Below are 23,058 nucleotides of genomic sequence, written 5' to 3'. Positions count from 1 at the left end.
TCGGTGACAGAAGTAGATTAACAAAGGTGATTGGTTGTTTTCTCTACAGGCTCCGCCCAGCCGGGCCCCGGCTCCGCCTCTCTGGGGTTTGGTCAGAGCAACTCTTCACTCGGAGCGACGTTGGGCGGCTTTGGCACTGCAGGTGTGTGGGACTCAGTAGGCTGAATGGAGAGCAGGGGTGGGTTACCGTTATTCCGGTATCCGAACGAACGTTAGTATTCAGTTACTTGCGAGAGTATTAATTTTGGACAAATAATAAAAATGCTTATTTTAATGAAAGAGCTTTGTCTAAAATGTAATTATCTGGGAGATGTGTACATACAAGTACCATGACATTAGAAATGTTAATGAATCAACAGATTTGGCAGTTATTATGGGTGCGCCCCATTTAAAAAAAAAAAAAAAACAATGGTAGCCTACACACCTTTTCACCTGTGTAGCTTGTTATTGTGGGTCAATCAAAGCACCACTACCGTCAGAGGCTTCATGTGTAGTAAGTGAAGTAGAAATAAAATGGTATTAGTCACATGCTTCTCAAACAACCGGTTTAGACAAACTTACTTACGGGCCTAACCAGAGAAGTAATAGAAAAATAACACTGAATATATATATATATATATACACACACACACACACACACACACACACACAGTTGAAGTCGGAAGTTTACATACACTTAGGTTGGAGTCATTAAAACTCAGTTTTTCACAATTCCTGACAATTAATCCTAGTAAAAATTCCCTGTTTTAGGTCAGTTAGGATCACCACTTTATTTTAGGAATGTGAAATGTCAGAATAATAGTAGAGAGAGTGATTTATTTCAGCTTTTATTTCTTTCATCACATTCTCAGTGGGTCAGAAGTTTACATACACTCAATTAGTATTTGGTATCATTGCCTTTAAATTGTTTAACTTGGGTCAAATGTTTTGGGTAGCCTTCCACAAGCTTCCCACAATAAGTTGGGTGAATTTTGGCCCATTCCTCCTGACAGAGCTGCTGTAACTGAGTCAGGTTTGTAGGCCTCCTTGCTCACACACGCTTTTTCAGTTCTGCTCGCAAATTTTCCATGGGATTGAAGTCAGGGCTTTGTGATGGCCACTCCAATAACTTGACTTTGTTGGTGTTCTTTGGCCTGCAAGCCTCCCCCTTATTCCTCCAAACATAACGATGGTCATTATGGCCAAACAGTTCTATTTTTGTTTCATCAGACCAGAGGACATTTCTCCAAAAAGTACAATCTTTGTCCCCATGTGCAGTTGCAAACCGAAGTCTGGCTTTTTTCATAGTGGTTTTGGAGCAGTGGCGTCTTCCTTGCTGAGCGGCCTTTCAGGTTATGTCGATATAGGACTCGTTTTAATGTGGATATCGATACTTTTGTACCTGTTTCCTCCAGCATCTTCACAAGGTCTTTTGCTGTTGTTCTGGGATTGATTTGCATTTTTAGCACCAAAGTACTTTCATCTCTAGGAGACCGAACGCGTCTCCTTCCTGAGCGGTATGACGGCTGCATGGTCCCATGGTGTTTATACCTGCATACTATTGTTTGTACAGATGAACGTGGTACCTTCAGGTGTTTGGAAATTGCTCCCAAGGATGAACCAGACTTGTGCAGGTCTGCAATTTTTCTGAAGTCTTTGCTGATTTCTTTGCTGGTGAAGTGACTAGGCAACAGAACAGATAATAGACAGTAGCAGCAGTATACTGTAGGTAGGGGTACAGGATAGATAATAGACAGTAACAGCAGTATACTGTAGGTAGGGGTAAAGGATAGATAATAGACAGTAACAGCAGTATACTGTAGGTAGGGGTAAAGGATAGATAATAGACAGTAACAGCAGTATACTGTAGGTAGGGGTAAAGGATAGATAATAGACAGTAACAGCAGTATACTGTAGGTAGGGGTAAAGGATAGATCATAGACAGTAACAGCAGTATACTGTAGGTAGGGGTAAAGGATAGATAATAGACAGTAACAGCAGTATACTGTAGGTAGGGGTAAAGGATAGATCATAGACAGTAACAGCAGTATACTGTAGGTAGGGGTAAAGGAATGATAATAGACAGTAACAGCAGTATACTGTAGGTAGGGCTAAAGGATAGATCATAGACAGTAACAGCAGTATACTGTAGGTAGGGGTAAAGGATAGATAATAGATAGTAACAACAGTATACTGTAGGTAGGGGTAAAGGATAGATAATAGACAGTAACAGCAGTATACTGTAGGTAGGGGTAAAGGATAGATAGACAGTAACAGCAGTATACTGTAGGTAGGGGTAAAGGATAGATAGACAGTAACAGCAGTATACTGTAGGTAGGGGTAAAGGATAGATAATAGACAGTAACAGCATTATACTGTAGGTAGGGGTAAAATGACTAGGCAACAGAATACTAACTATTTAGCAGTCTCATGGCTTGGGGGTAGAAGCTGTTCAGGGTCCTGTTGGTTCCAGACTTGGTGCATCGGTACCAATTTGCCTTGTGGTAGCAGAAAGAACTGTCTGATTTGGTAGCTGGAGTCCTTGACACTTTTTAGGGCCTTGCTCTTTTTAGGGCCTTCCTCCCTACCTGCTCCACTGCAGCCCCGTCGATGTGTATGGGGACGTGCTCGGACCTCTGTTTCCTGTAGTCCACAATCAGCTCCTTGGTCTTACTGACATTGAGGGAGAGGTTGTTTTCCTGGCACCACCTCCCTATAGGTTGTCTCATCGTCGTCGGTGATCGGGCCTGGAGTCGTGCGCTGCTATGCAGTCGCGTGAGAACAGGGAGTACAGGAGGGGATGGAATATTCACCCCCGATGGGCTTCCATGTTGAGGGTCAGCGTGGCGGATGTGTTGTTGCCTACCATCACAACCTTGGTGCTCCCCGTCCAGGATCCAGTTAATCCCAGGATCCTTAGCTTAGTGATGAGGGCACTGGTGGTGAACGCCGAACTGTAGTCAAATGTACAGCACTCTCACGTAGGTTTTCCAGGTCCAGGTGGGAAAGGGAAGTTTGGAGAGCACTAGATATTGCGTCATATGTGGATCAGTTGGGGTGGTATCCAAATTAAAGTGGGTCCAGGGTGTCTGGGATGATGGTGTTGATGTGAGCCATGACCAGCATTTCATGGCTACAGACGTGGCGAATGTCATTTAGTCAGGTTACCTTGGCGTTCTTGGACACAGGGACTCTGGTGGTCTGCTTGAAACATAGTAGTAGTTATTACAGACTCCGACAGGGAGAGGCTGGAAATGTCAGTGAAGACACTTGCCAGCTGATCAGTGCGTGTTCTGAGTATGCATCCTGGTATTTTGTCTAGCCCCCAGGATGTTAACCTATTTATAGGATTTTACTCACATCGGCTACGGAGAGCGTGATCAGTCGTCTGGAAGAGCATGGTTCAGTGTTGCGTCGGGGCGAGCACATCATTTATTTATCTCGTCTGGTAGGCTCGCGCCACTGGACAACTCGCGGCTGGGTTTCCTTTTGTAGTTCGTAATAGTTTACAAGCCGTGCCACATCCGACGAGCATCAGAGCCGGTGTAGGTAGTATTCTTTCTTTGTCCTGTATTGACACTGCGTGTTTGATGGTTCATCGGAGGTTGTAGCAGGATTTCTTATAAGCGTCCGGGTTAGTGTCCTGCTCCTTGAAAGCGGCAGCTCTTGCCTTTAGCTCAGTGCAGATGTTGCCTGTAATCCATGGCTTCTGGTTGGGAAATGTACGTACGGTCACTGTGGAGAAGACGTCGTCGATGCACTTATTAATGTGGTAAACTCCTCAATGCCATCGGATAAATCCCAGAACATATTCCAATCTGTGCTAGCAAAACAGTCATGTAGCTTAGCATCCGCCTCACCGGACCAGTTTTTGGTCAGATTTGCCAAATGGAGGGAGAGCTTTCTATGCGTGTCTGTGCGAAGTAAAGGTGATCTTGGAGGCTTTTCGCCTCTAGTTGCACAGGGTGACATGCTGGTAGAAATGAGGTCAAACGGATTTCAGTTTTCCTGCATTTAAGTAACCGGCCACTAGGAGCGCCGCCTCTGAGTATTTTCTTGTTTGCTTATGGCCCAAAATAGCTTGTTGATTTCGGTCTTAGTGCCATCATCAACTTGTGGTGGTAAATAGACAGCTACTAGAACTATAAACTATTTTAGTAAATATTATAGTCTACAGCTCATCATGAGGTATTCTAACTTAGGCGAGCAGAACCGCGAGTCAAACCTCGAGTCTTCCTTGATATTAGAGATTGCGCACCAGCTCATAACTGAGAGACACCCCCCTCACCTGAGCTTTCCCGATGCGTCCGTGCTGTCCTGCCAATAGAAAAACCAGCTAGATTGATATTTACAATGTCCTTGTTTTGGCACGACTGAGAAACAGGATATTACAGGTCTTCAGATCAGTCTGGAATGGAACTCATCCAGTTTATTCTCCAGTGATTACACGTTCATCAATAGAACGGAGGGTAGAGGCGATTTTTCCACTCTCTGTTGTTGTTGTGTTGTCAGGTATCCCACACGCCGGCCTCTATTGCGCTGTCTCCTTCAAGTGTCGGGAATTTGGGCCTGGTCCGGAATAATTAATTTATTTTGCCTCTGACTCATTGAAGTAGAAGTACTCTTCCAAATCGAGGTTAGTTATCGCTGTTCGGCTGTCCAGAAGCTATTTTCGGTCATAGAAAATGATGGGGCAAACATTATGTACAAAAGATGTTAAGCTCAGCACAAAAAAAACATACAAAATAGCGCAATTGGTCAGGAACCTGCAAAACGTACTCTATTCCCTCCAGTGCCACCACCCCTTTTTCTCCCTAATTTCATGGTTTCCAATTGCTAGTTACGGTCTCATCTCTGAAACTCCCGTACGGACTCGGGAGAGGCGAAGGTCGAGAGCCGTGTGTCCTCCGAAACACAACCCAACCAAGCCGCACCGCTTCTTGGCACAATGCACTCTTAACCCGGAAGCCAGCCGCATCAATGTGTCGGAGGAAACGCCGTACACCTGGCGACGTGTCGGTGTGCATTGCGCCCGTCCCACCACAGTAGTCGCTAGAGCGCGATGGGACAAGAACATCCCTGCCGGACAAACCCTCCCATAACCTGGACGACGCTGGGCCTATTGTGCACCGCCCCATGGGTGTCCCGGTTGCGGCCGGGATCTTTAGTGGCACAGCTAACACTGTGATGCAGTGCCTTAGAACACTGTGCCACTCGGGAGGACCGACTGTTAGAATAAATCATTGTTTTTTTTCAGATAGTTGAAGTACCTGTAAAAAATGAAATCATTTCAAATGCCTACCCCTAATGGAAATGATTCTCACTATTTCTGTTCAACTGTCTGAAGCTTTCTGACTTCTCTATGTGTCTGTGTGTATAGCTCCCTCTACTGGTCAACTCTGTGTGTTAATGGTCTCTCTGTCTCCCTCCAGTGGCTAACTCCAGCGGTGGCAGCAGTTCTCGTCGTGACTCTCTGACTGGCACTAGTGACTTGTACAAACGCACGCAGTCCAGCCTCACTCCCATTGGCCACGGGGGGTTCTACAACGGAACCCTGGGCTTTAGCTCCTCCCCCGGGCCGGTCGGAATGCCTCTGCCCAACCAAGGCCCCTCCCACTCCCTAACTCCACCCCCCTCTCTGTCCAATCACAGCTCCTCATCCAACCTCAACCTGGGTGAGTGACGAGGTCTGTTGTTACCATGCTGACATAAAACTTGCAGTGTATTTTTGTGGTTATAACATTTTATCATGGTTATTATTATGTCCAATCAGCACTAACCATCCCTCCTCTCTGAAACCCTCCCACAGGAGGTCTGACCAATGGCAGCGGTCGTTTCATATCTGCTGCTCCGGGGGCGGAGGCGAAGTATCGCAGCGCCAGTTCTGGCTCCTCCCTCTTCTCTCCCAGCAGCCAGCTCTTCCCGTCGTCACGGCTACGTTACGGAATGTCGGACGTGATGCCGTCAGGGCGGAGCCGGCTTCTGGAAGACTTCCGGAACAACCGCTACCCCAACCTGCAGCTGAGAGAGATTGCTGGGCACATCATGGAGTTCAGTCAGGACCAACACGGCAGCAGGTAGAGACACACATCATGGAATTCAGGTGGAGACACACACATCATGGAGTTCAGGTAGAGACACACACATCATGGAGTTCAGGTAGAGACACACACATCATGGAGTTCAGGTAGAGACACACACATCATGGAGTTCAGGTAGAGACACACACATCATGGAGTTCAGGTAGAGACACACACATCATGGAGTTCAGGTAGAGAGACACACATCATGGAGTTCAGGTAGAGACACACACATCATGGAGTTCAGGTAGAGACACACACATCATGGAGTTCAGGTAGAGACACACACATCATGGAGTTCAGGTAGAGACACACATCATGGAGTTCAGGTAGAGACACACATCATGGAGTTCAGGTAGAGACACACATCATGGAGTTCAGGTAGAGACACACATCATGGAGTTCAGGTAGAGACACACACACATCATGGAGTTCAGGTAGAGAGACACACACATCATGGAGTTCAGCCAGAACCAGCAGGGCAGCAGGTAGAGACACACACATCATGGAGTTCAGGTAGAGACACACACATCATGGAGTTCAGGTAGACACACACATCATGGAGTTCAGGTAGAGACACACACATCATGGAGTTCAGGTAGAGACACACATCATGGAGTTCAGGTAGAGACACACATCATGGAGTTCAGGTAGAGACACACATCATGGAGTTCAGGTAGAGACATCATGGAGTTCAGGTAGAGACATCATGGAGTTCAGGTAGAGACACATCATGGAGTTCAGGTAGAGAGACACACATCATGGAGTTCAGGTAGAGAGACACACATCATGGAGTTCAGGTAGAGAGACACACACATCATGGAGTTCAGGTAGAGAGACACACACATCATGGAGTTCAGCCAGAACCAGCAGGGCAGCAGGTAGAGACACACACATCATGGAGTTCAGGTAGAGACACACACATCATGGAGTTCAGGTAGAGACACACACATCATGGAGTTCAGGTAGAGACACACACATCATGGAGTTCAGGTAGAGACACACATCATGGAGTTCAGGTAGAGACACACATCATGGAGTTCAGGTAGAGACACACATCATGGAGTTCAGGTAGAGACACACACATCATGGAGTTCAGGTAGAGACACACACATCATGGAGTTCAGGTAGAGACACACACATCATGGAGTTCAGGTAGACACACACATCATGGAGTTCAGGTAGAGACACACACATCATGGAGTTCAGGTAGAGACACACATCATGGAGTTCAGGTAGAGACACATCATGGAGTTCAGGTAGAGAGACACACACATCATGGAGTTCATGTAGAGAGACACACACATCATGGAGTTCAGGTAGAGAGACACACACATCATGGAGTTCAGGTAGAGAGACACACACATCATGGAGTTCAGGTAGAGAGACACACACATCATGGAGTTCAGGTAGAGAGACACACACATCATGGAGTTCAGGTAGAGATACACACATCATGGAGTTCAGGTAGAGATACACACATCATGGAGTTCAGGTAGAGACACACACATCATGGAGTTCAGGTAGAGACACACACATCATGGAGTTCAGGTAGAGACACACACATCATGGAGTTCAGGTAGAGACACACATCATGGAGTTCAGGTAGAGACACACATCATGGAGTTCAGGTAGAGACACACATCATGGAGTTCAGGTAGAGACACACACATCATGGAGTTCAGGTAGAGACACACACATCATGGAGTTCAGGTAGAGACACACACATCATGGAGTTCAGGTAGAGACACACACATCATGGAGTTCAGGTAGACACACACATCATGGAGTTCAGGTAGACACACACATCATGGAGTTCAGGTAGAGACACACACATCATGGAGTTCAGGTAGAGACACACATCATGGAGTTCAGGTAGAGACACATCATGGAGTTCAGGTAGAGAGACACACACATCATGGAGTTCATGTAGAGAGACACACACATCATGGAGTTCAGGTAGAGAGACACACACATCATGGAGTTCAGGTAGAGAGACACACACATCATGGAGTTCAGGTAGAGAGACACACACATCATGGAGTTCAGGTAGAGACACACACATCATGGAGTTCAGGTAGAGATACACACATCATGGAGTTCAGGTAGAGACACACACATCATGGAGTTCAGGTAGAGATACACACATCATGGAGTTCAGGTAGAGACACACACATCATGGAGTTCAGGTAGAGACACACACATCATGGAGTTCAGGTAGAGATACACACATCATGGAGTTCAGGTAGAGACACACATCATGGAGTTCAGGTAGAGACACACACATCATGGAGTTCAGCCAGAACCAGCAGGGCAGCAGGTAGAGAGACACACCTATGGCCATATTCAAAAAATGTCACAGCAATATAGCACAAACAATCTCATCATCCCTGCCCAATACCAAAACCCTGGTACCAAACCTCCGACCTACTGTCTTTTATCATTATTGATTGAGTCCAGATGTTGTCTGCCCCCCCCCCCTCTTCATTATCCTCCTCATCTCCCTCTCTCTCATCTCTTTCTCTCTCTTTATCCCTGTGAGTAAATATAGGAACATTTGAATTTGAGTGTTGTGAATCTCCAGGTTTATCCAGTTGAAGTTGGAGAGGGCCAGCTCAGCGGAGCGTCAGCTGGTGTTCAGTGAGATCCTCCAGGCTGCCTACCAACTCATGGTCGACGTCTTCGGAAACTACGTCATCCAGAAGTTCTTTGAGGTGTGTGTACACGGAGTATTAGTGATGCACCGATATCCAATATTTTCTTTGCCCCCAAAAAAAACCCAGATACCGATATTTTAAAATTTTAGTGGCCTTTTAAATATTCTAGTACAGTTAAATATTTTAGTACAGTTAAATAGTTGACACACACATGGACGCGGGGGGTCTAAGGCAGTGCAAGAGGCGTCACTACAGTCCCTGGTTCGATTCTAGGCTGTATCACATCTGGCTGTGATGGGGAGTCCCATAGGGTGGCGCACAATTGGCCCAGCGTCGTCCGGGGTTTGGCCGGGATAGGCTGTCATTGTAAATAAGAATTTGTTCTTATCTGACTTGCCTAGTTAAATACAGGTTACACACACACACACACACACACACTGACCAAAAAGTAATTTTGTTGTCATTTCCGTATGTCCCCATTACCAGTGAAACATAATCCAAATCTATTTATGTCACTTACTTGCTGTGCTGTTTGGTTGTTCAGACGTTTCATTCTCAACCCGGGATTTCTATGGAACACCGTTGGGGTCTTTGCGTGTCAAAAAAGATCCACTATTTGACCAATCAGGACCGGAGTATGACTGCATGTCACATAGTAGTTTAACGTGGCGTTCATACATGTTTTTACATAGTTATTACACATTGATTACACTATCACTCGTATTTCATATGTCACAACAATTCATCGATGCTGTATGCTATGATGCTGTGATGCTATGATGCTGTATGCTATGATGCTGTATGCTATGATGCTGTATGCTATGATGCTGGTAAAGTTGTCTCTCGCACCTACAGTGCTGGTCATAAAAAAAAGCTAGCGCATGGATGCAAATAATGTTCTTCCCCAAAAACATAGTAAAACGACAATCTATTTCAGTAGCTGTAGTTAGCTAGCTAACTATATAGCTAGGTGTCATCATCTAAAATAACTCTGATTTATAAGACAGTTCTTGTTTGATTAATGCTGGTCGGACCCATCTATGTGAAGCTAGCAACAATAACGATTAGCCACATTTGTGGACTTTGCGGTTAGCCTTCAAAATAAAAGTATGTCATTAACAGTCATGCAAATGAATACAAATAGTAGAATTGTGCCATAATTGAATAGATCATGTTAAACGAGGTTGGAATGTTATATAAAATCAACAAAAGACAATCATTTGTTAATTTGACAACCTGTTGAAATCACACTGGATGTATTAGACGATAGAATTGCATTGGGGACATCCCTTATTTCACCGCACAGCCTTACCTATGGATTGTGGATCAATGACATGGGGTATCAGTCTACTCAGGGACACCCAGAGAAACATTCGTGTCGTAGCTCTTATTGTGGGACTCTGAAACAACTGTGAATTGAGCCACATTTATTGTCAACCTGCTCTGTGTATTGAACACCATTCCAGAGGAAAAACCCATACTGTGTGGATGTTTTGGAGTCTGATAACTTTGAGGACGACGTTGGGAAAAAATATCTTGGGTATTGAGTAGACTTGATACCCCATTTCATTGATCCTCATTCCTTACTGAGTAGACTTGATACCCCATTTCATTGATCTCCAATCCTTACTGAGTAGACTTGATACCCCATTTCATTGATCTCCAATCCTTACTGAGTAGACTTGATACCCCATTTCATTGATCCTCAATCCTTACTGAGTAGACTTGATACCCCATTTCATTGATCCTCATTCCTTACTGAGTGGACTTGATACCCCATTTCATTGATTCCCAATCCTTACTGAGTGGACTTGATACCCCATTTCATTGATCCTCAATCCTTAGGTAAAGCTGTACAGTGCAATAAGAATGTCAATACACACAATAGGCTGACTGGAGGTGATTTCACACAGTCACAGTCACAGAGCTACAACGCTAATATTTGCGTGAACTCTTCACAGTTGTGTTCTGTGGGTGTCACTGAGTGGACTGATACCCCATTTCATTGCGTCACATTCCAACCTTGTCTAAATAATAGTCTAAATATTATTAAATGTTGTTTTGAAGAGTCAAATTAATAGCTTATTTAACCCGTCAAATAGTGTTATTGGCAATGTGTATCTCGTTTGACGCGCAAAGACCCGCAAAGATATCAGCTGATGTAAGAAGGGCTATATAAATACATTTGATTTGAAAGACCCTGAAGGTGTCCCATAGTATGTCGTGCAGCTAATAGCACTGACCCCATTACTGTGTAACTCCAGTAGGGTAACCTCTGAAAAACAGTGCACTTGGTGGTGTGTAGCGCTGCTCGACCAGTTGGCAAAAGCCAACATCACCCACGACAGAGAACGGTTGATTGTCAAGGGCAATGAATTCCGTTATCTTGCCGTTAATGGATTTCGGCCTTTGAGTTGTCTCGCTGAAATGTTCTTACTCTTTCAAATGACTGCTGGACTTGTTGACTGCTCCATCCACACAGCAGACATTGTGGGCTAGGTTAGGAATGCTGTGGTGCACGTGTAGCGCAAAATGTTACGTTGCGTCATTATGTCATGTACCTACGTTATGAAGGTATTGACATCTGTGTTAAACTAGACATCGGGCCGATACCGATGTTGGCATTTTTAGCTAATGTCATCCGATTCCAAAATGTTCATCCCTACTGAGTGTTCTAAACACCTTCCTAATATTGAGTTGCACCTCCCTCACCTTTCGTCCTCAGAACAGCCTCAATTCATTGGGGATGGACTCTACAAAGTGTCGAAAGTGTTCCACAGGGATGCTGGCCCATGCTGTTTATTTTATTTATTTTTTATTTAACCTTTATTTAACTAGACAAGTCAGTTAAGAACAAATTCTTATGATGGCCTACTCCAGCCAAACCCAAATCCAGCCAAACCCTAACCTGGACAACTCTGGGCCAATTGTGTGCCGCCCTATGGGACTCCCAATCACGGCCGAATGTGATACAGCCTGGATTCGAACCAGGTACTTTTAGTGACGCCTCTTGCGCTGAGATGCAGTGCCTTAGACCGCTGCGCCACTCGGGAGCCCAAATCAACTGTTAAATCCAATGCTTCCCACAGTTGTGTCAAGTTGGCGATGTCCTTTGGGTGGTGGACCCTTTCTTGATACACACAGGAAACTGTTGAGTGTGAAAAACCCAGCAGGGTTGAGTTCTAGACACAAACCGGTGCGCCTGGCACCTACTACCATATCCTGTTTAAAGGTACCTACTACCATATCCTGTTCAAAGGCACCTACTACCATATCCTGTTCAAAGGTACCTACTACCATATCCTGTTTAAAGGTACCTACTACCATATCCTGTTTAAAGGCACCTACTACCATATCCTGTTCAAAGGTACCTACTACCATATCCTGTTCAAAGGCACCTACTACCATATCCTGTTCAAAGGTACCTACTACCATATCCTGTTTAAAGGTACCTACTACCATATCCTGTTTAAAGGTACCTACTACCATATCCTGTTCAAAGGCACCTACCCTGGTCAGTCGGGTGTCCTTAATGTTTTGTGTATTTGCAGCACATGTGTTTGTATCAGACCCGTGTGTTGGTGGGGGAGGGGGGGGGGGGTATTTAGTTGTTTGCCAGGTAGGTTCTCCAGAAGTTCTTTGAGTTGTCTGATTTGTAACAGGTCTGTGTGTAAACTAAAGGTCGACCGATTATGATTTTTCAACGCCGATACCGATTATTGGAGGACCAAAAAAAGTTGCTACCGATTTAAAGAAAAATATATATATAATAATAATAATTAAAAAAATATATATATATAATATAAAAAATTGTTAAATAAAAATGTATTTGTAATAATGGCAATTACTAAATGAACACTTATTTTAACTTAATATAATACACCAATAAAAATCCATTTAGCCTCAAATAAATAATGAAACATGTTCAATTTGGTTTAAATAATGCAAAAACAAAGTGTTGGAGAAGAAAGTAAAAGTGCAATATGTGCCATGTAAGAAAGCTAACGTTTCAGTTCCTTGCTCAGAACATGAGAACATATGAAAGCTGGTGGTTCCTTTTAACACGAGTCTTCAATATTCCCAGGTAAGAAGTTTTAGGTTGTAGTTAATATAGTATTTATAGGACTATTTCTCTCTATACCATTTGTATTTTATATATCTTTGACTATTGGATGTTCTTATAGGCACTTTTAGTATTGCCAGTGTAACAGTACAGCTTCCGTCCCTCTCCTCACTCCTTCCTGGGCTCGAACCAGGAACACCTCGACAACAGCCACCCTCGAAGCAGCGTTACCTATGCAGAGCAAGGGGATCTACTACTCCAAGTCTCAGAGCGAGTGCCGTTTGAAACGCTATTAGCGCGAGCTAACTAGCTAGCCATTTCACATCGGTTACACCAGCCTCATCTCGGGAGTTGATAGGCTTGAAGTCATAAACAGCGCAATGCTTGAAGCACAGCGAAGAGCTGCTGGCAAAACGCACTAAAGTGCTGTTTGAATGAATGCTTACGAGCCTGCTGCTGCCTACCATCGCTCAGACTGCTCTATCAAATCATAAACTTAGTTATAACATAATAACACACAGAAATACGAGCCTTAGGTCATTAATATGGTCAAATCCGGAATCTATCATCTCAAACAAAACGTTTATTATTTCAGTGAAATACGGAACCGTTCCGTATTTTATCTAACAGGTGGCATCCCTAAGTCTAAATATTCCTGTTACATTGCACAACCTTCAATGTTATGTCATAATTATGTAAAATTCTGGCAAAATTAGTTCACAATGAGCCAGGCAGCCCAAACTGTTGCATATACACTGACTCTGCGTGCAATGAACGCAAGAGAAGTGACACAATTTCACCTGGTTAATATTGCCTGCTAACCTGGATTTATTTTAGCTAAATATTCAGGTTTAAAAATATATACTTCTGTGTATTGATTTTAAGAAAGGCATTGATGTTCATGGTTAGGTACCGTCGTCCAACGATTGTGCTTTTTTTCGCAAATGCGCTTTTGTTTATAATCATCCCCCAATTGGCGAAGTTGGCTGTCTTTGTTAGGAAGAAATAGTCTTCACACAGTTCACAACGAGCCAGGTGGCCCAAACTGCTGCATTTACCCTGACTCTGTTGCAAGAGAAGTGACACATTATCCCTAGTTAAAATAAATTAATGTTAGCAGGCAATATTAACTAAATATGCAGGTTTAAAAACATATACTTGTGTATTGATTTTAAGAAAGACATTGATGTTTATGGTTAGGTACACATTGGAGCAACGATACATAACCGCATCGATTATATGCAACGCAGGACACGCTAGATAAACTAGTAATATCATCAACCATGTGTAGTTAACTAGTGATTATGATTGATTGTTTTTTATTTAATGCTAGCTAGCAACTTACCTTGGCTTCTTACTGCATTCGCGTAACAGGCAGTCTCCTCGTGGAGTGCAATGAGAGGCAGGTGGTTAGAGCGTTTGACTAGTTAACTGTAAGGTTGCAAGATTGGATCCCCCGAGCTGACAAGGTACAAATCTGTCGTTCTGCCCCTGAACAAGGCAGTTAACCCACCGTTCCTAAGACGTCATTGAAAATAAGAATTTGTTCTTAACTGACTTGCTCTCTCTCTCTCTGTCTCTGTCTCTGTCTCTGTCTCTGTCTCTGTCTCTGTCTCTGTCTCTCTCTCTCTCTCTCTCTGTCTCTCTCTCTGTCTGTCTCTCTCTCTGTCTCTCTCTCTGTCTCTCTCTCTGTCTCTCTCTCTGTCTCTCTGTCTCTCTCTGTAGTTTGGCAGTGTGGACCAGAAGCTGGCTGTAGCCGAGAGGATCAGGGGTCATGTCCTGTCTCTGGCCCTTCAGATGTATGGCTGTAGAGTCATCCAGAAGGCGCTGGAGTTCATCCCCTCAGACCAACAAGTTATAGTACGTATTCAACTGGTGTGTGTGTGTGCGTACGTGCTCACACACATTGTGTACGAGAAGCCTGTGCTTCTGTTACTGTTCATATTCACACAAACAGTAAGGTGTGTGTGTAGAGTCAGGTGCAGCGGTCTAAGGCACCCGGTGCAAGAGGCATCACTACAGTCCCTGGTTCGAATCCAGGCTGTATCACATCCGGCCGTGATTGGGAGTCCCATAGGGCGGCGCACAATTGGCCCAGCGTCGTCCGGGATAGGCCGTGATTGTAAATCAAGAATTTGTTCTTAAGTGACGTGCCTAGTAAAAACAACTACACTAGAGGCTAGTCAGACAGCGGTGTTGTTTTAAGAGGATAAATATGCTTGTACGTGTCAGACTGTTAATCCTGGTTATTACAAAAATCAATTCCTCATAGAACCAAAAGGCCAGACATCTCAGGGGTTGTGATTTTTTTTTTTTTTTTAGCGGAGAGGAAGAAGGTCAAACGCATAAGCAATATCTTGCTGTGTTTTGTAAACGCAGATCTAAAATAGTTCTTATTGTAATTTCTGCTCGGCATCAGACTCTTATGCTTCAGTTGCACTTCTCCACTCCGGTGAGAATTCACCAACGTTTTGTCAGCGGACAGCGCTCTGTGTCGGCACTTTTCCCTGGTACTTTTCTCTGTGTCGGCACTTTTCCCTGGTACTTTTCTCTGTGTCGGCACTTTTCCCTGGTACTTTTCTCTGTGTCGGCACTTTTCCCTGGTACTTTTCTCTGTGTCGGCACTTTTCCCTGGTACTTTTCTCTGTGTAGCCTACTTTTCCCTGGTACTTTTCTCTGTGTCGGCACTTTTCCCTGGTACTTTTCTCTGTGTCGGCACTTTTCCCTGGTACTTTTCTCTGTGTCGGCACTTTTCCCTGGTACTTTTCTCTGTGTCGGCACTTTTCCCTGGTACTTTTCTCTGTGTCGGCACTTTTCCCTGGTACTTTTCTCTGTGTCGGCACTTTTCCCTGGTACTTTTCTCTGTGTCGGCACTTTTCCCTGGTACTTTTCTCTGTGTCGGCACTTTTCCCTGGTACTTTTCTCTGTGTCGGCACTTTTCCCTGGTACTTTTCTCTGTGTCGGCACTTTTCCCTGGTACTTTTCTCTGTGTCGGCACTTTTCCCTGGTACTTTTCTCTGTGTGGCCTACTTTTCCCTGGTACTTTTCTCTGTGTAGCCTACTTTTCCCTGGTACTTTTCTCTGTGTCGGCACTTTTCCCTGGTACTTTTCTCTGTGTAGCCTACTTTTCCCTGGTACTTTTCTCTGTGTCGGCACTTTTCCCTGGTACTTTTCTCTGTGTGGCCTACTTTTCCCTGGTACTTTTCTCTGTGTCGGCACTTTTCCCTGGTACTTTTCTCTGTGTAGCCTACTTTTCTCTGGTACTTTTCCCTGGTACTTTTCTCTGTGTCGGCACTTTTCCCTGGTACTTTTCTCTGTGTCGGCACTTTTCCCTGGTACTTTTCTCTGTGTAGCCTACTTTTCTCTGGTACTTTTCTCTGTGTCGGCACTTTTCTCTGGTACTTTTCTCTGTGTGGCCTACTTTTCTCTGGTACTTTTCTCTGTGTGGCCTACTTTTCTCTGGTACTTTTCTCTGTGTCGGCACTTTTCTCTGGTACTTTTCTCTGTGTAGCCTACTTTTCTCTGGTACTTTTCTCTGTGTAGCCTACTTTTCTCTGGTACTTTTCTCTGTGTCGGCACTTTTCCCTGGTACTTTTCTCTGTGTCGGCACTTTTCCCTGGTACTTTTCTCTGTGTCGGCACTTTTCCCTGGTACTTTTCTCTGTGTCGGCACTTTTCCCTGGTACTTTTCTCTGTGTCGGCACTTTTCTCTGGTACTTTTCTCTGTGTGGCCTACTTTTCTCTGGTACTTTTCTCTGTGTCGGCACTTTTCTCTGGTACTTTTCTCTGTGTAGCCTACTTTTCTCTGGTACTTTTCTCTGTGTAGCCTACTTTTCTCTGGTACTTTTCTCTGTGTCGGCACTTTTCCCTGGTACTTTTCTCTGTGTCGGCACTTTTCCCTGGTACTTTTCTCTGTGTCGGCACTTTTCCCTGGTACTTTTCTCTGTGTGGCCTACTTTTCTCTGGTACTTTTCTCTGTGTGGCCTACTTTTCCCTGGTACTTTTCTCTGTGTGGCCTACTTTTCCCTGGTACTTTTCTCTGTGTGGCCTACTTTTCCCTGGTACTTTTCTCTGTGTGGCCTACTTTTCCCTGGTACTTTTCTCTGGTACTTTTCTCTGTGTCGGTACTTTTCTCTGTGTGGCCTACTTTTCCCTGGTACTTTTCTCTGTGTGGCCTACTTTTCCCTGGTACTTTTCTCTGGTACTTTTCTCTGTGTAGCCTACTTTTCTCTGGTACTTTTCTCTGTGTGGCCTACTTTTCCCTGGTACTTTTCTCTGTGTAGCCTACTTTTCCCTGGTACTTTTCTCTGTGTAGCCTACTTTTCTCTGTGTAGCCTACTTATCTCTGGTACTTTTCTCTGTGTAGCCTACTTTTCCCTGGTACTTTTCTCTGTGTAGCCTACTTTTCTCTGGTACTTTTCTCTGTGTAGCCTACTTTTCTCTGGTACTTTTCTCTGTGTAGCCTACTTTTCTCTGGTACTTTTCTCTGTGTAGCCTACTTTTCTCTGGTACTTTTCTCTGTGTAGCCTACTTTTCTCTGGTACTTTTCTCTGTGTAGCCTACTTTTCCCTGGTACTTTTCCCTGGTACTTTTCTCTGTGTAGCCTACTTTTCTCTGGTACTTTTCTCTGTGTAGCCTACTTTTCCCTGGTACTTTTCTCTGTGTGGCCTACTTTTCCCTGGTACTTTTCTCTGTGTAGCCTACTTTTCTCTGGTACTTTTCTCTGTGTGGCCTACTTTTCCCTGGTACTTTTCTCTGTGTGGCCTACTTTTCTCTGGTACTTTTCTCTGTGTAGCCTACTTTTCTCTGGTACTTTTCTCTGTGTAGCCTACTTTTCTCTGGTACTTTTCTCTGTGTAGCCTACTTTTCCCTGGTACTTTTCTCTGTGTAGCCTACTTTTCCCTGGTACTTTTCCCTGGTACTTTTCTCTGTGTAGCCTACTTTTCCCTGGTACTTTTCTCTGTGTAGCCTACTTTTCCCTGTGTAGCCTACTTATCTACAGTAAAATTGAAGATGAACTTTAATCAAAACAGTAGAAATATGATGGCTATGCATCGTTTTGGGGAAAAAGACCGTTCATTGTTAGCACATTTAGCCTACCAGCCTAATAGCGTTGCACTTCTGTTGTCGTCTGATGAAAAGGAACCTATTTCTCTGCCGAGTTGAACTGCAGTATTTTCTGTGAAAGGAGAACTATATTTTCCTGATCACTATTGAGTTGACTTTCACTATGAAACGCAGGTGAAATGGTTTAAAATGCAGAGGTTTTTTGGTTTTGATTCTTGCGTTTTTGAGAAATGCAAATTTTTGACCTCAAAGTATTTGATGTAACCGTGTGTGTGTGTGTGTGTGTGTGTTGCAGAGTGAGATGGTACGGGAGTTGGACGGTCACGTGTTGAAGTGTGTGAAGGATCAGAACGGCAACCACGTGGTGCAGAAGTGTATCGAGTGTGTTCAGCCCCACGCGTTACATTTCATCATCGACGCCTTCAAGGGACAGGTGGGTGACCGCACACACACACACACACACACACACACACACACCTCATCGCCCACAAGGGACAGGTAGGTGACACACACCTCATCGCCCACAAGGGACAGGTAGGTGACACACACACACACACACACACACACACACACACACACACACACTAAGTGTGAGCAAATGCATAATATGTCATTGCCTTTCAGTAAGACTTGCTGATTTTCAATCACTGAAACAAATTATCAAATAAGTAAGTATAGAGGGCAAACACCTGCAGAGACACACACACACACACACACACACACACATCATCATCGCCCACAGGGGACAGGTGGGTCACCATGGTAACGGCAACAGCAGCCCAGCGGCAGCTATCTTTTATCCACTGACTAAATGTCATAATTAGCATAAAGCGCGTGTGTGTGTGTGTGTGTGTGTGTGTGTGTAGTAGTGTGTGTGTGTAGTAGTGTGTGTGTGTGTGTGTGTGTGTGTGTGTATAGTAGTGTGTGTGTGTGTGTGTTTTTAAAGAGAATATTGAGCCTGTGCTTTGACTGCTGGAGAAGACAACTACATTGTTGTTTATATAACACACACAGGTTGTCTGTGTATCAAGTCATTTGATTGGGCTCTTGGATTTCCACTTGTTTCATTCCTACCCATCAGATAGTCAGTTGTGTGATTGTTAGTGATTGATTGTTTGTCTAGTTGGTTAAATAGGTCATCAGGAATGGGCTGTCATCTGTCTTTCACTGGTGTGTGTGTGACTTGAGTGAACAAAGATTTGAAGGTGTAGGTTTGTGTGTATAAAGTGTGTGTGTGTGTGAACAAAGATTTGAAGGTGTAGGTTTGTGTGTATAAAGTGTGTGTGTGAACGAAGGTGTAGATTTGTGTGTAAAATGTGTGTGTGTGTGTGTGTGTGTGTGTGTGTGTGTGTGTGTGAACAAAGATTTGAAGGTGTAGGTTTGTGTGTATAAAGTGTGTGTGTGTGTGTGTGTGTCTCTCTGCAGGTGTTTGCCCTCTCCACCCACCCCTACGGCTGTAGAGTGATCCAGCGTATTCTAGAACACTGTCTTCCAGACCAGACCCTGTCCATTCTGGAGGAGCTGCACCAACACACGGAGCAACTGGTGCAGGTAGCACACGCCCACAAAACTACTGATGTCAAGATGAGGACATTTGTCATCACACCGACCTTCTGTATCGTGGTTTAGGCTGAAAAACGGCTAGAACTTGAACCTTTGTGGAAACAAGTGTTCAGCTTCACCAAGTAGCTAACGTTAATGCAGAACTCTGTGTAATATAGCCGTTTCTCCCTTCTCTCTTCTAGGACCAGTATGGTAACTATGTGATCCAGCACGTGCTAGAACACGGCAGAGCGGAGGACAAGAGTAAGATCGTAGCTGAGATCAGAGGAAACGTACTGGGGCTCAGCCAACACAAGTTTGCCAGGTACACACACACACACACACACACATCAATGAATCATATTGATACATTTTTTTTTTTTTTTAAACAATGTACACCTTCGTTTGTCACTAAGTCAGTTAACCCTCCCTCCCTCTCTCTGCAGTAATGTAGTGGAGAAGTGTGTGAGCCATGCGTCGCGTGCAGAGCGGGCCGTGTTGATAGACGAGGTGTGTAGCCTGACGGAGGGGCCCCACAGCGCCTTGTACACCATGATGAAGGACCAGTATGCCAACTACGTGGTGCAGAAAATGATTGACGTGGCCGAACCCACACAGAGAAAGATCATCATGCACAAGGTAGGTCTGAAGTAGTTTGAGCGACTGGTGTGAAGTAGTTTGAGCGACTGGTGTGAAGTAGTTTGAGCGACTGGTCTGAAGTAGTTTGAGCGACTGGGAGTTTTTTATTTAACCTTTATTTGAACAGATGCACCTTGTGCTGGGAACAATAAAAGGCCACTATAAAATGTACAGTTCTGTCACACCACCCAATGCTACAGATATCTCTAGTTTTAAGGGAGCGTGAGCAACTGGCACTCTGACTACAGGAATGTCCACCAGAGCTGTTGACAGATAATTTAATGTTAATTTCTCTACCATAAACTGCCTCCAACGTAGTTTTGGACAATTTTGTAAATAAGAATTTGTTCTTAACTGACTTGCCTAGTCAAACTAAAGTGGTTGCTGTAATGGTGCTGTGCCCAGGCCTAAACCCTGATTGGTTTACATTCAAATGCATTTCTCAGGTACATCTTAGCTAGCTAGACAAGGAAGCCTTGAAATGGGCCGATTCATTATTAAGCTCACTACCCTTATGGAGTGGCAGCACGCGCTGATTTCCATACTTTTGGAATGTTTTCTGAACCAACAATGATGGGCGCCGCCCACTTAAGCAGCACGGGATCTAATTGGTCAGCAATGATGGGCGCCGCCCACTTAAGCAGCCCGGGATCTAATTGGTAGATTTCATGTTGTCTATTGCTGTCAAAGCATCCAGGACTTATTTTTTTTCTCTCTCTAAATAGCCTAAAAGAAAAGCTTTGACTATCATTCAGCATGTTTCCCCCTATCAGCATCCAGCCCAATAGCATTGTGAATAGGCCTAGAAGTACTTTCGAGAGAGCACGCTGAAATAAAATGGTGACTTAATGATGACATTTTTCCCTGTAAATGAGGCCAGCGTCTGAATTGATTTGTTGTGGCAGAGAGGAGGAAGTAGAACCCTTCCGGGATTTGACAGTTTTCCTGAATTAACCAGGTTTCCATTTACATAATCAAGATTTTAGCCTTTTTTTAGATTTGTCTTAACGCAACGATTCCTCAGTTTGCTTATTTCTGTCTGGCCATCTCCCCTCAGATCCGGCCCCACGTCTCCACTCTGAGGAAGTATACGTATGGAAAACACATCCTGGCCAAGCTGGAGAAATACTACATGAAGAATGGAGTGGACCTGGGCCCTCTCTGTGGCCCTCCCAACGGCATCATGTAAACCTTCTACCCTTTTCCACACCTTAACACTTGAGGACAAGACGGGCCGGACGGGAACGTGGGACAGTGCTCAGTACATCACCTGCTGGATTGGTGGAGGAACGGTGGTGATTCAACATGTCGGACCCTCTGTGTACAGCTGACGTTGTATTGGAATGTCACGTCTTTTATACCATAACCCCTATATACCCTACATGAAAAATGACATGTTAACTACTACCCCACACACAACCTATTATTTCCTACCACCCGATGGTCTAAACCCTAAACCCCCCCCCCCCCTCTCTCTCTTTTCCCCTCCTAATGAGATCATGTAAACTGCTGCCCTACCTACCCCCCCCAAATGACATGTAGAACCCTCTTTGCCTACTCCAACCCCCCTCCTTTTCCCGTCCCACTCTTATCGCCATGGTAACCCATTGGTATGAGCCTGTGTCTAAACAGGAAGCCTTGGTTAGTTTTAGCCCGTCTCCCAACCAAGCCCTACCCTGCTGCAGGGAGGAGGGAGGGGGAGGTGAGATACGTACCCACCCTGCTGCAGGGAGGAGGAGGTGAGATACGTACCCACCCTGCTGCAGGGAGGAGGGAGGGGGAGGTGAGGTACGTCCCTACCCTGCTGCAGGGAGGAGGGAGGGGGAGGTGAGATACGTACCCACCCTGCTGCAGGGAGGAGGGAGGGGGAGGTGAGATACGTACCCACCCTGCTGCAGGGAGGAGGGAGGGGGAGGTGAGGTACGTACCCACCCTGCTGCAGGGAGGAGGGAGGGGGAGGTGAGATACGTACCCACCCTGCTGCAGGGAGGAGGAGGTGAGATACGTACCCACCCTGCTGCAGGGAGGAGGGAGGGGGAGGTGAGGTACGTCCCTACCCTGCTGCAGGGAGGAGGGAGGGGGAGGTGAGATACGTACCCACCCTGCTGCAGGGAGGAGGGAGGGGGAGGTGAGATACGTACCCACCCTGCTGCAGGGAGGAGGGAGGGGGAGGTGAGGTACGTCCCTACCCTGCTGCAGGGAGGAGGGAGGGGGAGGTGAGATACGTACCCACCCTGCTGCAGGGAGGAGGGAGGGAGGGGGAGGTGAGATACGTACCCACCCTGCTGCAGGGAGGAGGGAGGGAGGGGGAGGTGAGATACGTACCCACCCTGCTGCAGGGAGGAGGGAGGGGGAGGTGAGATACGTACCCACCCTGCTGCAGGGAGGAGGGAGGGGGAGGTGAGGTACGTCCCTACCCTGCTGCAGGGAGGAGGGAGGGAGGGGGAGGTGAGATACGTACCCACCCTGCTGCAGGGAGGAGGGAGGGGGAGGTGAGATACGTACCCACCCTGCTGCAGGGAGGAGGGAGGGGGAGGTGAGATACGTACCCACCCTGCTGCAGGGAGGAGGGAGGGGGAGGTGAGGTACGTCTCCACCCTTCGTTCCTTCTCCCTGTTTTTCTTTATTTGTCTTTTGGATAAACTAGAATAATTTCACTTTTTTGCTACTGCTGTGGCATTCACAGTTCTGTGTCGTATCGCTAGTATGGGATGGAACGTCTTTAATTTGACTGAATACGTCACCAAACCCATAGTCCCATACACAAACACACAAGCCATGTGCTTACCAGCAAGTCATTTAACATGGGAGGTTAGTTTTCAGTCCTGCTTTTTTATATATATATATATATATATAGCGTGTGTATACTGGTGTAGACCTTTGCATATATATAAATATAAAAAACTTTAGTTTTTCAGGTTTTTGATGTTGACTATCTATAATGTATCCTAGTAGTGAACACATCTCTGACTGTATAATTGTACATTTGTAAACCCTTGTAATGTAAAAGTGATTTACCACCCTTTTTGGTA

General features: G+C 45.2%; 1 protein-coding gene across 11 annotated transcripts in view; it reads left to right on the top strand.

The window, feature by feature from the left end:
- LOC110489369 (pumilio homolog 1) overlaps window positions 1-22,549 on the top strand; it is a 69,574-nt gene extending 47,025 nt beyond the window's left edge. For 4 of the 11 annotated variants that reach the window (XM_036971533.2, XM_090227474.1, XM_036971531.2 and 1 more), the window contains exons 15-24: window positions 50-142; window positions 5,412-5,654; window positions 5,789-6,056; window positions 8,644-8,773; window positions 14,505-14,639; window positions 18,141-18,278; window positions 19,271-19,396; window positions 19,591-19,712; window positions 19,834-20,026; window positions 21,084-22,541. In XM_036971533.2, the coding sequence (XP_036827428.2) occupies window positions 50-142; window positions 5,412-5,654; window positions 5,789-6,056; window positions 8,644-8,773; window positions 14,505-14,639; window positions 18,141-18,278; window positions 19,271-19,396; window positions 19,591-19,712; window positions 19,834-20,026; window positions 21,084-21,215 (1,580 nt within the window). In that variant the 3' untranslated portion in view covers window positions 21,216-22,541. Of the gene's footprint in view, window positions 1-49; window positions 143-5,411; window positions 5,655-5,788; window positions 6,057-8,643; window positions 8,774-14,504; window positions 14,640-18,140; window positions 18,279-19,270; window positions 19,397-19,590; window positions 19,713-19,833; window positions 20,027-21,083 lie in introns of all 11 variants that reach the window. The other 7 variants (XM_090227476.1, XM_036971534.2, XM_090227475.1 and 4 more) reach the window with 5 other exon arrangements.
- Window positions 22,550-23,058: the final 509 nt, after the last annotated feature.

Source organism: Oncorhynchus mykiss, chromosome 30, assembly GCF_057628025.1.
Source record: "Oncorhynchus mykiss isolate SJ-2025 chromosome 30, ASM5762802v1, whole genome shotgun sequence".
Lineage (NCBI taxonomy): Eukaryota > Metazoa > Chordata > Actinopteri > Salmoniformes > Salmonidae > Oncorhynchus > Oncorhynchus mykiss.
This window is presented reverse-complemented; position numbering and strand designations above follow the sequence as displayed.